Source organism: Haliaeetus leucocephalus, unplaced genomic scaffold, assembly GCF_000737465.1.
Source record: "Haliaeetus leucocephalus isolate CR32 unplaced genomic scaffold, Haliaeetus_leucocephalus-4.0 Scaffold933, whole genome shotgun sequence".
NCBI classification, from domain to species: domain Eukaryota; kingdom Metazoa; phylum Chordata; class Aves; order Accipitriformes; family Accipitridae; genus Haliaeetus; species Haliaeetus leucocephalus.
In genome coordinates, this window is record NW_010973369.1 from 2,964,996 (window position 1) to 2,981,710 (window position 16,715).

Consider the following 16,715-nt stretch of genomic DNA (forward strand, 5'->3'; position numbering starts at 1 on the left):
GTAATTATAAGTTGTTGCTCAGACATATGGGAACAGGCAAGAGACTTCGAAGAGGTCACAGGAGTAACCTGCTGACGAGCACAAAGTAAGGAGAGGTTGAGAGATGTGCTGGAATTCATCTATGCTTCACGCGTGAGAGGTTTAGGGATGCAGGAAGACAGGAAGGACAGTCATAAGCTTGCTTGGATTTCTCAGGTAGGAGTTACTGCACGTGAGACAAAGTGCTTGGCTATTACACTGCCCTGAAAAGCCTCCCCTTGGTTGAGATTTATAACTAATTCTATAACTAATAACAGAAGTGCTGCCCGCAAGCCCAGGGCCACCGACCCCAGCCGCGAGCCACCTCGGATACCACAAGCTGTGCAACACCGAGAGGAGAAGCACGAGGGAGGGAAAGCTGGCTCAGCAATGGCTCTTTCCCAGCGGCGCTTTGGAGGCACGGCACCACGACTGCCGGGTAGGGCGGTAGGTGTCTTAATGGGAACCCAAGGAGCATGCCACAGTCACTGCTGCAAAAATAAACAGTCATTAAAGTCAATTAATTAGAAGACCAGGATGGCTGGCGTATCATTGCCTTATTATATAGGCATGTTTTAGGTCAATCCTAGCAGAGAGGCTTGGTTGTACATATACATATAGGATGCGTTTCACCAGCTGGCGAGGCCTGAATGAACAGATGCGAATTACCACTTGCTAAGAGTTAAAAGTTTTGGTCAAAGTTAGTGACCAAATTTGGTGTTCCTGCTGGAGCATCTCTTCAGACCTGACCACAGAGGTGTTCTGGCACCAGTACAGACACTGAAACTCAACAAACTTGTTTGGCAAAACCCATAAGTTGTTACTGAATATTTTGATTTTATCAAAGAAAGCCTGCAGTACTCAAGGTGCTAGTCTAGTTCTCTTACACATGGGTAATTTTAAAGTAATTTACCACATCATTCCTGTGTCAGTCCCCCTAAGATGACTATTAATTTTTTTTAATTTTTTTTTTTTTTACATCTCAAATTTTGCCTGGGACCTTTTAAAATTTTCCTTTCTTGCTTCTACACACAAGGTCAAAGCCGACTAGGAAAAATAAGAAGTCAGACAGAAACATGAAAATGCGAGCTATCGTTAGAAATAAAATCACTGTGAGTACATTCACACAAAACCAACAGGTTTTAATTAGTGCAGCAGGGAAATGTTCTGAAACTTGATGCAACTTCTAAGCTGATGTAAATACACATTAGATAAAGTCTTAAGTCATTTAATGTTCAGTAAGCACACACACAGTACAGTCTTTGTCAAGCAAAGTAGTTAAATTTTCAGTTCTGTCCTTTAGTACGTGTGCTTTGCATGATATTTATAAATAAGCAGTTCTTACCTTCATACAGTTCTACAAATCACTGAACAGCCCTCAAACCCCACATGCTGCCAGGGCAGCATTACCACTGAACCACAAGGAAGCACACAGTCTGCATTTTAGCCCCGCCAGGCACGCACGCACGCACCCCCAGGTCCCATTTCCACAGCTTGCTGCACACATCCCAATTACAGGGTTAATAAAAAAAAAAGCGGGGGGGGTTTAATAGGTTTCATTTCAGGATCAAGGCAGTCAAAACACAGTTTTAAAGAGCATATTACAGCCCGCTCACCTCTAGAAATTTACCTGGTTTCCACCTACCCTCCCCCAAGTATTGCCTTGCCTTTACGCCCTGCCTTCGGGAGGAAGGAGAGCAGCGATCACCCCGTACCGCTGCACCCCACGACCACGCTCCCTACCTGCCGAGGCGGGCACAGCTGGCTGGCTCCAACACCACCCGGGGCCTGGGGATCCCACTTCTGGCCACCCTGAAGCCACACGTGCCACGCTTGTCCATGGCCAGATGGGGAGGAGAGAGGTGGTCAGTCCATCTGTGCCCCTGCACTGTCGAGCCGAGAAGCGGCTGCCGAACCTCGTGACTGATAACAAATCGCTGCTCCTCGTCACCCGCGAGGTGCCGATCGGGTGGCCGTGAGCATCCTCTCCTCCCTCCCCGCATCCACCCACCGGGGCGGACCGAGCAGAAGCGACGGTAAATCCACTTGCGTCTTCAAGGCAGCAGTGCCCAAGGCTGAGCCACCCACGCCTGGGACGCGGGCTGAAGGACACAGCCCACGGGCAGCATCCAGCGCTCAGAGTAAGCAGAAAAGAGCAAGGAGTTATTTCCAAGCCCGGCTGAAGCTGAGGCTTGCTAAACATTAACTCAAGCCCCAGCCGTGTGAAAAAGTAACTCCCAAAAGCAGCGTTAGGAAGGAGGAGTCAAACAGCGTATTCGGTCTTCAAAATTTTACTTCTCTGAAGTAAGAGAACATCAAGAAAAGCACAGAATATCTCCCTGGGGACTCAGGAGGAGCAGCAAAACACCCAAGCGCTTATCAAAAAAGCAAATTCAGCGTTTCCTGCCCTAGCTGAGCAGTGAGTAAATCCCAGATGGATGTAAGACACTGGTGTTGAAAGAGCAGCATAAGCCCGAAACACCCACAGAGAATATTTTGCAAGATCCAGATCCTTCCTTAAAATCTCATCAACAAGAAACACACAACCAAGCAAAGGGTTAAAGCAGATTCCCCAGAGCCATCCCGAACAGGTTTTGTCCTTTCCTTATTCTCTCCACCAAACCTCCTTCCACAGTGTTTCTGTAATTTCCCTTTCTTCTAGCATTTACTATTCATAATCCCAAAGTTAAAGGGACAACAAGTCATTTATTTAAAGTTTCCTTAACGAAGGCACACAAAGCTTGTCCAGCACAAGTAATAACCCTGCTCCGTGTTTCCAATATTCCCAGTAAGGCTGGGTCTGTGGCTTAGCCTGCTTTGCCTCCAACAGCTCAAAGGCCAGCAGCAGCTATTTTAAAGACAACCCCTCATAAAAGCATGCAAAGGGGCCGTCTCAGTTTTGTTCCTTACACATTAACACAGCTATTTTTCCAGCCACAGCTTTAGTCAAGCTGCTTTAACCCCACCTTGTGAACATGCAGCCGATCTGCTGCAGAAGGAACGCTGCCCAGCCCCCCGAGGCAGGCGGAGGGAGGATATTTGGTCTGGGATGCTTACAACTCCCCACGCCAAGTATGCAAAAACATTAATGGGAATCTTTCCCCCCTCTCTTTTTTTCTCCTTACCCCCAATTCCTGCAAAATGTTATTCCTCCCCCCAGAATTTTAGACACTGTGAAGCAAACCAAGAGGACACTGAGAAGGAGGCACCCCACTGAAGGTGGGTCCTTCTCCAGGTAACGGAACATGCCTCTGGGAAAGCCCCTGTGTACAGCTGGAGTTAGAGCTGGCCTCCCCTGGATCGCTCCTGTTCCCAGTAAAATCACAGGCCTTGCACATACATTGTGTGTTATATTTCTTATTTAGCTTATTCACTACAAGTGGTTCTAACGAGAATCATAAGGGATCAAATTCAAAACTCAGGTTACCCATATAGCTCCTCCTCCATCAGCTCCAAACCAAGACAAATTGCAGAACGTACCTGCTTGTGAAATTCAGTTATAACCAAAGCCCATCCACGAGCCACAGCTTTTACAACACCACCGGATTATACATAGGGGGCATATTATCATAGAATGGTTTGGGTTGGAAGGGACCTTAAAGATCATCCAGTTCCAACCCCCCTGCCATGGGCAGGGACACCTTCCGCTAGACCAGGCTGCTCCAAGCCCCATCCAACCTGGCCGCGAACACTGCCAGGGATGGGACATCCACAGCCTCACCGGGCAACCTGCTCCAGTGCCTCACCACCCTCACAGTGAAGAACTTCTTCCTAATATCTAATTACAAAAATTCATCCAATAATAAAGACCTCAGCAACTTGTAAGAAGCAAATCAAAACAATTCTGATGCTTTTATTCAGGTACACAGACAATGATTGCTGCAAAGCTACATCGGGCAGAAGCATACACCATCATATGTGACCACACAAACTGCCCAGGGTTTGAGACATGGGAGGGTAGAGCAAGGAGGGAAAAAAAAAAAAAAAAAAAAAAAAATCTATGAGAGGATATGTAGCTGCTTTAAGCTTCGCTGTTTTTACAAACTCAGGAAAGCATTATTTCTCCCCGGGAAGCACCCAGCCTTTCCAAAAGGCTTCCCACTAAGCACACCTTGCCCTGACGCAAGTGGTTGGGTTTCGGGCCATTCCTTCTCCTGTACGGAAAAGCACATTGAAGCTGCTAGTACTGCAAGTAGCTGGGCACAACAGCCCACAACTACTTTTCTCTCTCAGCTACGTTCCTCCTCACTACATTTCTTTTAATAACTTCAGCCAGCTGCTTGTCCTTTTTGACTGGCCGATTTTCAGACAGACAGGCTGCTAGTCACTTGTACAGGCAAGCTTCATTGTCACAGATTTCTAACACAGCAGTAATAACGTAGGCAGGCTTGTTGCACAACTGGGGAGAATTTAAAGCATCCAGAATGAAAACAGAATTCTTTAATAGTACATGCAGCTTTGAATACTTATATAAAGCAGTACACAAGTGTTACTGAAAATTTAAGATCTCTGTGGATAATAACAGCTGCACTACCATCTACAGCCTTTCACATATTCACTCCTGTCTGGACTTTGGTTATTCATGGCATTTGAGAGGAATAATCAGCAAGTTTATTTCCTAGCTTGTGAGAAAAGAGGTGGAGGAATAGGACACAAAGCCAACTGAGTCTGCATTTTCAGACAGAGTGAATCAGGATAAATATTCCAACTCTCATTCCGAGCTCTCCAGCATGTTTCATGCTCCATGACAGTCTTTCTGGCATCATCAGAGATGAGCCAAGCTCACTAGGACAAGATCATTTGGCTCACAGGAGCTGAATCTTACTCAAATATGGAGACAAATGGACATACCAATGCTCTCAGCAGCCAATTAGTTCAAATGAATCACCGGTCCAGACCCAACACTGTTATGGTTGCAGCTTTAGTGCATGAGTTATTTCTGAAGGTATCTACATGTCCTGCCAAACTGACATGACTTGGCTCGCTCAGTAAACCCAATTTTTTCAGGACCAAAAAGGAGGGGGGAAAACATCCGACATGCTTTTGGATAATTGGGAATTTCAGCTGGGCAAAGCACATGCAGACTGGAGACCTGAAGACTAGAGGAATCCTCTGCCAGACCACAGGGACCCCACCAGCCTCGGAGACCTGCCTCTGAACACTGCCTGACTGTCGTGGTTTAACCCCAGCCAGCAACTAAGCACCACGCAGCCGCTCACTCACTCCCCCCCCGTCCAGTGGGATGGGGGAGAAAATCAGGAAAAGAAGTAAAACTCCTGGGTTGAGATAAGAACGATTTAATAGAACAGAAAAGAAGAAACTAATAATGATAATGATAACACTAATAAAATGACAACAGTAGTAATAAAAGGATTGGAATGTACAAATGATGCACAGGGCAATTGCTCACCACCCGCCGACCGACACCCAACCAGTCCCCGAGCGGCGATTCCCTACCCCCCCACCTCCCAGTTCCTAAACTAGATGGGACGTCCCATGGTATGGAATACACTGTTGGCCAGTTTGGGTCAGGTGCCCTGGCGGGGCTTGAGAAGCTGAAAAATCCTTGACTGTAGTCTAAACACTACTGAGCAACAACTGAAAACATCAGTGTTATCAACATTCTTCACATACTGAACTCAAAACACAGCACTGTACCAGCTACTAGGAAGACAGTTAACTACATCCCAGCTGAAACCAGGACACTGACAGAGCTCAGCATCAGTGCCTTCAGGTCAGCTTGCACACAATGTTCACCAGCTGCATCACGAGATCTTATGGCAGCATTACATTTTTCAAAGTCGTTACCATGAAAATCAAATGCAAGTGAAAGACTGCAATATGAAGGAGAGCAGAAAAACCTGAATGTAGCTGAAATCCCTAACACACAAGTCTTTTTTTTTTTCCTCCAGCAGGTGTATTTTTAGAGAGTGCATAATATTAGAAAAGCTTGAAAATAATTTATCTCCCCTCCACTCGGTCACATATCAGGAAAACCCGCAAGTAGCGTTACCTAGCCATCACGTGGACGCATTAAGATTAAGAGATTATTACTGTTTCTGGAGTCACCGAGGCGGTGAGATCATCCAAGTCCCAGCCCGTTCCCAGTCTGCCAGGGAGGCAGCACCCAGGCCGTGGCCTGGGGCGAAGCGCTACGTGGCGATCACGCCTGGCTAACAGGCATCGGCTCCCAGCAGCCGGCCCCGCAACCCCGGCTGGCTCTGCTCTGCCCCGAGCTGGGAGATCAAACGAGCATCCCTCGGCTCCACAGCTGCCAAGAAACAACCGCAGCAACACGCAGACCCTACGAAGTGCTTCCGATCGTGACTTTACTGCGCGAGACGAGACCCGATTTGTCATCCTCCTGGGACAGATACAGGCATGCCCATGGGAGCTGGGGTACCAACCCAGCGCAACTGGAGAGGTAAAGCATCACCATCCCTGACCGCCCGGCATCACCCCCTCGACCCTCCCTGCTCTACCCACACTTAGGGTGGCTCAGGCGCGACGATGAACGGCCAGACCCTCCTTACTGTAAAACCCAACCTGCCTGCAGCCACAAGCTGTACGTCAGAGCACGCAACCTTTGCTGCACTTTAAATGCTTTACTGCACCCAGGAGTTGTGACAAACGGAGGATTAGTACTTCAGGTGGGGGACAAACAGTGAGAACAGATGCTTCCTAAGCTGAGATGGTTTGCATGCAGATGGCTATTAGTCTCACATTTAAGAAAAAAGAAAGAAACACGGGGTGAAGGAGGAACCCCTGGCATCCTGCGAGATGCAATGCTGTAGCAGAGCAGGACTAGCCGGCTGGCGGCCAAAGCCAGAGCCACTTCATCACCTTACTGCCAGAAGTAGCAACTCTGGGCAGAGATCTCCACCAGGCGCGGGGCAGTGGTTGGACACATGACTGCCTCCAGCTGCCCACCCTGTTTGACGATGTCGTGGCTTGGGAGAGTGAAGGAGAAGGAAAAAAATCCTACACTCTTTAGGCACAGATATATATTTAGATAAGCGAACTGCAAAGTTGCTTAAACCTAATTACTACTGTAAATGTAATTTAAACCACCCAAAACATTTCCACTGCTCAAGGAAGAGCTGTAACAATGGGAGGAAGTGCTAAGACACAGCAGCTATTCTTAATGCACAAAAACACTTATTCTGATGAATACCCAAGACTTACTAATTTAAATTGAGTATGTTTCTGCCTCCTGCGCATTTTCAGACTGTATAAAATTAGAAGTCTTAGCGGGTTTCTGAGGATGACCTTGTTTAGCTCCCTATTCAAACACGTGCCTGACATCTACCAGGTGCTGTGCCTTGCAAAAACCCTATCTTTCTTGATGGACACTCAAGGCAGAAAGAAGTGACAGGCACCAGATTAATAACCACCAAGCTGCTTGTTCACTTCTTTCAAACACAGGGATTTATTATCACTGCAACCAGCTGACAAAGTGCTACACATCATTTCTAAGGTGTGACAGAAGAGAGGCAGAGGGGACAAAGGATCAGCAGTCAGGTCCCTCCCCAGCTGCAATGAGTAACCACCATCTCATACCAGCCCAGCCGTGTCAGTCGAGCTCATGCAGGACTGGAGTCCACGTAGCAGAGCTTGCCCCCAGCACCACCTTCACGGAGGTCTTGCACCTCCTTAATTTTCATAGAAAAAAATATGCAAGAGCTCAAATTCCCAAAGCTCACCTCCCAGCCCATTTCACAAACCTCATTTTGATTTTTGCAAGTTGGATTTTCTGTTCCCTTCTGGGAAATGGATGGGGCAACAGAGCTACAAATAGGAAGAGTGACAGAAATGGACTGTCTTACTCTGCTGCCCCAGATCTCAGCCCAAAGATGTGATAGATTAGGTTGTCATCTTGTTTATTTCCTGAACCATAATCACAAGCAGCGGGATGGGCTCCACGGGCTGAACTCACCGTGAGTCAGTGCATTTTCGGGCATCCCATAGGAGTTACTGCCCAAAGAATGCCAAACATCCACTCCTGAAAGAGAAGTCACGTACACAGCATGGCCCCACAAGCAGTGCAGAGCAAATGGTTCAGAACTACCAAGGTTATGAGACAGCTAAACAATAGCTACTGATAGTTTGACTCAGATAAGCTAGAGTTTTAGCAAGGATGGTAAGACAAGGGGAGGAGAAAAGTGGGAGTGACCTGATCATAGCTACAGAACTACGCTATTTATTAAAAGTGAAACACCTAAAGACCAGTGTGGACTAAGTACAAATGCCGTTTTCAAAGCAATGTCTTGTTTAGGGGTGGGGGGTTGGTAGATTTTAGTATCTTATAGTTTTAAAGATCTCCTCAGAAGTTTTTATATTGGGTCACACTAGCTGAAACTACTTCAGAGATTAGGCTGGAACCCCCTCTGTGTTATTGAAGCTTGTCTTGTTGAATGATTACAATAAAAAATAAATCCACTTACCTAAATACTCCAAATTCATGATCCAGAGAAAAATACTGACCAGATAGGTCCACACACATTGTCCCTTCACACGTGAATATAGAGCATTTTCTTGGGAATGAAAGTAAATGTGCTCATTTGTGGGTAGGACAACCATCAGCCTCTGAGCAGGGGAAAAGAACAATACCCCCCTCTCAAAGACAGCAGCATTTTTACAGATCCTGATTACTCAATTATCTCCAAAGTAAAAAGAAAATTTAATATAGCCTAGTAGCAGAAGTTCTTATTTAGCAGTCAGGCAATAGTAAGTGCCAATTATTCCACTCATAAACAACAGTTGTGCTTGTACTCAAAAGTGCCATCATTTATCCTAACAGGCTTCTGTTCTACTTTGTCATCTCTTTAACAGGTCTATCAGGAGAAATCCAAACTTTTCTGTGTGTGGAGAGATTACAAATGGCACATGATTTATATTTATGGGCATTCTCTTCATTTGTCCTCTAGAAGAGAGCTGGGACAGAAACAGAACTGGGCTGCTGCTTTAAAGGCTCAGAAGTTAAAAAAAAAAGTCAGCTATCACTATTTTTGCTATGCTGGCACCCTGCTCTGAAGTCACCACACAGAGCTTGTTTGTACTAGTTTCATCTATAAACGATGCAACAGCTGGAACAAAACTGGTTGAGATGCTGAACCTGATTGCACAATACAGCTCAGGGCTCTTACAGAGCTATTAGCAGTCAAGAGTTTGTTAACTCATTAGGAGAGGGCTTCTTTTTCCAAAATATTCATGACAGAGTTTAATTACACAAATCTTCATGAAAAACAGCATCAGAAGATTACAGGCATGATCTAGGACTTAAGGGCCAATGAGGGGATGGAAGAGCTTGCTACAGACATTTCCAAACAGCTTTAGTGCAGGATTTAAAGGAAGAACACAGGGCAGGTGAGGTTAGTTGTGCAAGATCATCTCAAAGGTCGGTCAGAGACTAGAGTAGTGTCTGTAAATCCCCACGTGCTGTTTACTGTTGTATAAAACCCCACTGCTCTAACTGCAGGGCCAAAGAGGAGATCAGACATATGAAGTCTCAGGTATCAATGTCAAGTGACATTGCAAGACAGATTTTTATTCTTCAGTTTACACCCAGTGCGTAAGTTCAGAGTAACACAGTGCTATTGCAAAGGCAAAAAGAAGACAGCACATAGGTCATGCGCTGAATAAGCACAGTGAATTCAACAAGCTAAACAAGCAAAAATTCAATTCAGACTCACAGGTGAGTTGAAAACTACAGAGATTTCATAAAAGTAAATCGAAAGACATAAACACAAGCAGATAAACTATAGCAACTATGCTTTACCTCACAGCTCTAATAAGTCTGATGAACTCTTTTAACCAAACTGACATTCAGGACTGTATGTCCTAAACAACCAAACTTCCATACATTGGACATTTTCTGACACAGGCATCACTTGACTGTGGCTGCCAACTCGACTCCTGCTCAGTTTTTTGGCCCAACACACAGCTCATGCTGACACAGCTCAGCCTGATCTATGCTGGGAGCAGCACCACTAGGCTAAAGCAAGAGCTACACGTACACCAGATAAAAAGGAGAGGAGGAGATAAGACCTGCTGTCCTTGCAGCTGTACAAAAACAACTGTTGGGCAGTTTCTGACAAGACTGAAACTCTTCAGAATTAACTGGAACAACCGACAGGAATGGTAGAAACCAAACTTTCATGATGGAAGGTGTAAGTATATCACCTTACCCAAAAAGCTTTCAAGCTGACCCATCAGCATCTGTACTGCTGAGGCTCCCAGGCTTCCCACTGCAATACTGGGACACCCGCAGCTTCACTGAGGAGGAAGGATGAGCATTCTCACCATCAGCTGGGAAACCGGCTTCCTCCTAAGCATGAGAGTTAGTGAATTTGTGAATTAGTGAAGTAATGAATTAGAGAATTAACAAGTTACACCAGCCCATTGAAAGGGGACCGAGCCCTTGTTTGATTTTTACCTAATGAGCACATGTAGTAAAGTTGGATTCACAGGGTGCATCCTCCTCTAACTTTGAGAGGTCCAAATGAACCATGAAACTTGACTCAGTACTATTGTCAGAAAAAGTACTCATAGAGGGTTAAATGATATTCATAGATCCCCAGCTAGCAACCAGGCAGCAGCTTCTTGACCTTTACAAAGACTAGTTTTTCTTCGCCATCTGCTTTGTTGACACTTACAATGAGGTAATGCTAATCCATTACAAAATTGCACAAACCTCACTAGCAGAGTTCACAGGAAAGCCTTAAAGAAGCAATTCCTTCGTCCTACTTATAGATTTGCCCGTTTTCTTCCAGCTAACACATCACTGCAGCTAGAATAAGCTTTCCAAAAAGCCATTCTCCAAAAAGCTTTTTCCACAATGCGTGCTGGTATTTAATAAAGCCTTGAATTCTCCCAGCTGACCTGGCAGCTCTGTGCTTGCTCCAAACTCTTCCTGGCCTGCAAACATCCGGCAGCTTCGTGCCTGCTTTACGCTGGCCAAGAGAGCGTAGGAAGCACGAAGTGAATGAACTCTGAAACTCTTGGATTAGGGATATCGTTAGGACTGCTCCCAGGAGGTATCCTTCCTCTCCTGTTAATCAAAGGAAATACTGCATCTAAATACAGCTGTTACCTTTATCTACTTTTACCTTTCTTATGCACAAGCTGGAGTGAGTCCAGGATTCTGGAATATTTGACCAAAACAACGGTATCTCAGATCAGCTGCAGGGATGTATATATTGCAGCCTCATGTCTGCCTTCCGCTATGAGGCATGCAAGGATTTCCTTCCACTGTGTTAGCCCTGCTGTTTTCAAACATTAACATTGTCTGAGCTTTACCTTGACCGAGAAAAACAACTTTCATCAGCAAAGCTGTATTTATTCCTTGCCTAAAGAGGATATCCTTCCAGTTCCATTATATATTGGCCACCTGCTATGGACCTTGCAAGAGTTACAGGCTCCTGTTCACTCAAGAGTCTACACACACCCTCAAGGCAAGAAATACCGCTTTCGTTTCCAGTGTCGGTCACTTGCTTAGGGTTGTCAGGAGTATGATCAAGCAGGAGAAATAGGGGTTCAAGCACTGGCAGCATGCTCAATTGTGTACATACAGAGACACCGAGAAATCCGAGCTCCCAGGACTCCAGCATAACTGTTTATTTGGCAGCAGTGGTGAAAAAGTTTTGAGCGCAGTTGAATGGCAACCACCATCAGCAAGACAGCCTCATGCACAAGCTTCAGAGCCAAAACACAGAAGTCATCTTCCCAAACCAGCAGTGCTACAGAACAGCCCTTCAGATGCCCCACTACCCCAACATGCAGGCTTCCTTTCCTTGTGTGTATGCTCTCCACATCCACCGCAGGCTAAGCCCAGCGAAGGTTCACCAAGAACTGAAGATTAAGGAAAAATACACCTGTTAAGCCACCTCCTCCGGGAAACAGGCACTTAACTGACCTCAACTAATTCAGAAATAACACCCTTGAGAGAGAAGAGCGCAGAGGCAAGGGAGTGAAGAGTACTCTGCATTTGTGCCTTTCCCCTGTTTCTTAGTTACAATGATGTCTCTCCCATGCTTCATTATGTGACCCAGGGAGGGATAACTGAGAAGTATAAAATGGTAACTCTTGGTCAGGAGCCTCCTGTCACTGTTTCATCAGTGCACAGCCCGCCTGCTACGCTACCACTGAACCATCAGTGTATAATGGTCGAGCAGGCTCTTGCCACTGCCCTCACCTCCTTGGCAGTCCCTTCCCAAAATACACGACAGCAACATGTGTCGGTACCAACATCCACTGCTAACAGTCAATCATCCTAGGAGGAGCCTTCTATAAAAGGGCAAAACAGGACAAAGGGATAAATACATTAGTGCCACAAAATCAACAAACGCACTACAAGTGTGCTTGGGTCTCAGCCAAGCTGTTTACTGAAACACTGAGGTCTCGACTGTATGTTGCACTCCGTGTCATTTCCTACGCTCAGGCTCCACCATACGATGGCAGTGTGTATGTTCACATGGCCATCTCACAGATCATAAGCCACAGTATTCAATTCAAGTAGCCAGGGACATTGCAAGTTGTCATAGATGGACAAAATTACATATCATGTAAAAACTAAACAACTCTCAGACAACTAGTGAATTAATAACAGGCTTGCTAGACATTATGCAAGAAGATTCAAGGGTCCTGAAACTTCTCCCCCTAAAAATTTAAAAGGACATGAAAAAAAGGACCAGAGTATTGTTTATTTTAAAAGGTCCCCCAGTGAGGGTTGCCCTATTATTTTTCTGTATGACAACAGCAAAGTTCCCTTCATACATAGCTAGCACACAGGATTTAGTGAGAAAGATCCTCATTTTCACAAGAGACCCAAATTTTTGCAGACAGCTCAACAGTCCCAGCACTAGCAGCCCTGGGGCTGATGGAATAAGCTATGCAGATGGAAACAATTATTTAGGAGGGGAAGGACTCCTGCATGCATGGAGCAACATCTCACTAAAACTGAAGCCTCCCACCGACACATTCCAGACTCTTAGAGTCATCTACTTTGGGGAATATGCTTTAAGCTACATCAGCTTTTGTATTTTTTTCTCCAAATTTCTTTGCAATCACCAAACATACTCGCCTGCAAACTGACCTAACGGTCTTACCAAAGAGCAACGAATACTACAAAGTATTATAAACATCTGAATCTAAAATCTATTTAGAGACCTAACTTTTCAAGCAACAAGTTCTGATTTCAGACAAGCTTTTCACTACACAACGCACCTGGAAGGACTTACTGATTAACAATGCTGCAGTGAACGACTTCTACCTAAAGTCCATGGCATAAAATAATGAATAAATCATACAGGCCATATTTAATATGTAGAATATCAAATCAAAGTGCCTTATATAACTCAAAACCATGTTTCTTAGAAAGGAACAGAATTACAGAAAGGAATAGCACTAATTGATTAGAAATATCTAATTAAGGGTAGTCCTTTCAAGCCAGCTGCATAAAAAATATTTCATATAATATGTTGCAGGAAAAAAATAACTCCAGCAGGTTTCAATTAAGACTCATTGCCATATGGATTTTATATCTGCAGCAGGAAGGCTCAAACACCATGTCACAACTAAGACATTTTTATGTCTCCAACTGAAAGCGCTTAAACTGCTTGGAATAGAAGCATATGGGCCATAACTTCCCCAATTAAGCAAACATTTTGCTGAACTGAGAGCCTAAAAGACACACAAAGCTAGAATATACTGTATTCTCGGTCATACGTTGTAGCCTCTAACTTTTAAAGGATAAAAAAAAGCTAAGAGTGTACAGCATGTACACTTCTAACCTTTAGTGCCCTCCTCACCCAGCCAACGCAGAGGACCCCAGCGCAAGTCGCACAGTGATTCTGAACGAGGCACTAAAGGGACGGGGGGCCCTTCGCTCCGTGCAGACAGGGAAGGGCACTGTTCCGCGGAGCAGTTTACACACGCAAGCACGTGTGAAGGGCTCCTCAGGTCACCACCTCATCCAGCCTCCTGCTTAAAGCAAGGTCAAAACAGAAGCTAGACCAGGACACCAAGGGCTTTTGCCAGTTGAGTCTCACAAAGGGCTGAGGTGCCACAACCTCCGTGGGCCCCCATTTCAGCACTCCCCTGGACTCGCAGGGAGCGATATTTTTCCTTAAGGCATGCTGGAGCCTCACCCATTTCAATTTATAAAGCTTTGACAAGTGACACGATTCTCCATCTAACTAATCAAAGATGCTATGAACAGGAAGACAACACTTTGGGGTTTTTCCTTCCAGCATCAAACCCACCATCTCAAAAAACGTGTCTTGGTTAAACCAAGAGCTCTGCTGCTGCCATTGCGCCCTCTTGGGGCACAAGAGACCATGAGCCAAATCTTCAGCGTTATTTTTCTACATGCAGCTGGACAGAAGAACCCCAATTCCTCTTTACTAAAAACAGATGTCAGCCAAGTTAAATCATCCCATGACTCCTCCAGGAGAAGGATGTAAACAGCCACAGCTCACCCAGCTGTTACTAAGAGAGGCCCAGCTGACAAGTTAGGGATCCCAACATGCTGCAAGACCTTATCCCAAAATGCTTTGACATACTACTTTCAGACATGTTTATCGCTTAAATCCATCAAAACACATTAGGTCATTTGAGCTTAGTGTAGATGAGAGTTTGGATCTTTTACTAACTTCTTCCAGAGTTTTGGGCTCAGAGGAGAAAGAAATGGGTATCTACATTTTTCAATGTAAAATGCTTTCCAATGCAGTCTTATGTTTAATAAAGCCCCCACCTCTGTAACATGCCTGCAAAGTAAATGCTTTACAAATAAGAAGGGGGGGGGGGGATTAAGGGATGGGCAAAAATTCATAAAACATCTATGGTACAGTTTGGTATATAGAAATGCAGGCTTCCACCTCCCAGGAGGCTTAACCTCAGCCAAAAGAAACTACCAAACTACAGCTCCCACTAATGCTGTGCTTGGAAATGTTCAATCCAGGTTTTGGTATCAAACTTTTTCAGCTAAAAAAACTACACACTTGCTACAGTATAGAAGTGCCCAGGGATGGAGGCTGCTGGGTGCATATGAGAAACAATGCTTTGCGCCAGGTGAACAAGAGACCTTACAGGTGAATTAAATCCAAAACCACAGAAAAGCCTTCACTGAAGGAAAAAAAAAAAAAAAAAAAAATCTATTTGCAGTCACTGCAGACAATCACACTGGCAGGAGTTCTGCTACAATATCCAAGTCTGCAAGCTCTAATGCTCCTGCTGATGCCCAGAAAACAGCTTTTGCACAAAACAGTGAAGGGAAATTAAAGCACAAATTCACTGATGCTATTCAAGTGCTTGCAGACTACAAGGCAGCTGAGAAGTCATGCTACATTCGCACTGTGAACTCCAAATCCTCAGCAAAAATAGGCACGGGGGCAGGCGTTACAGCTAGATTCAGGGAAAGAAATATTTTAACAAAGGTGGACCACAGCATGAAGTCTACAGGGTTCAAACTGAGTCCCCATGCCTGTAGGTCAGTGCCCATTCTCCAGGTCAGGTTGATACATCACCAACCTCTTCCAAGCAGCACAGACCCACAGCAGAGCCAAAATGGCCTTTCCATGGTACTTTTAGCTGAACTCACACACAAAAGTTTTATTCTTACCAGCCAAATATTTAGTCGTGCATTATTTCTCAGAGCTCAGAAACAGGAAAACCAGGTATAAACCACTGCTACCATCAGCATAGCTGCGGTACTGGGGAACTCCACAGGAACCAGTAATCCTCAAAGTAGGTTTCTCAATCAGGTTTTGCATGCTGGCACCCTCCTCCCTGCTACTACAGTGACATTGCAAGCAACAGCCAGCCCAGCCAAGCTAAAGCTATTCCGAGTGTATTTACACAGACTAAACCTACCCAAAGCATATACTTTGGTATCACCAGGCTTTAAAACATCACCATGCAATACAAGAAGCAGCAATATTCTACTTGACCTTTAGATAGTTTACCTACTCACCTCAGTTCATCTACTTTGCGGTGATGATCCCAGTAAAATGGTTTTAACTTGAATTGTGGCATTTTGAGAACTGCCTCAAGATAATAAGGTTTCTTATTGAACTGAGATTAATGGAGAGTCCAACATATTCAAGTAGCCTAAACAAGTGAAATCCCATAGAGACAGGAGGCATTCCCAGCAATTCAGCTGCAAGATTAAGACCTTCTTGCCAACATGTTTTTAAGCGCACATAGACTAGGTGGAAAAGAGAAAAGCCTTGGGACTACCAGAAAACGTTCTTCTCGCTGGCTCAGGGAAGACAGCTTTGAGATGTCAGTAGGGGCTGCAGCTGAAACAATAACCCCACTCCCCGACGGGGCACGAGCAGCCAAATTCTGCAGGAAAAGCAGCAATTTCGCACCGAATCCCGTTACGGCGTCTCAAGCACCAGAAACCCCACGCCCCTGGGGCGCAGCCAGTCTCCCCACCGCCACCGAGCATCAGCCTACCTGGTCAGCTCAGCGCCGCAGACAATAGCTGCCGAGCCGGAGGAGAGAAAAAGACGAGACGGGAGCTCGCTCGACACCCGACCGCGGCACGACGGCCGAAGCCGCCCCGCGGTACCGCCCGCACCCACCCGCCGCTCCTCCGAGAGCCCCAATCCTTCCCCGGCCTCGCTGGCCAGGACTCACCCCCGGGACAGGCGCAGAGCTCAGCGCCCAGGCGAAGCCTTCCCCTCCCTCCCTCC

The 16,715-nt window shown here is 45.6% G+C and overlaps 1 protein-coding gene across 1 annotated transcript in view; it reads left to right on the forward strand.

Moving 5' to 3' along the window:
* Positions 1-1,865: 1,865 nt before the first annotated feature.
* The window catches only part of ACTR5 (ARP5 actin-related protein 5 homolog (yeast)), a 31,985-nt gene continuing 17,135 nt past the window's right edge, over positions 1,866-16,715 (forward strand). The window contains exon 1 of the mRNA XM_010584099.1: positions 1,866-1,976. Coding sequence (XP_010582401.1) covers positions 1,866-1,976 — 111 coding nt within the window. The remainder of the gene's footprint in view (positions 1,977-16,715) is intronic.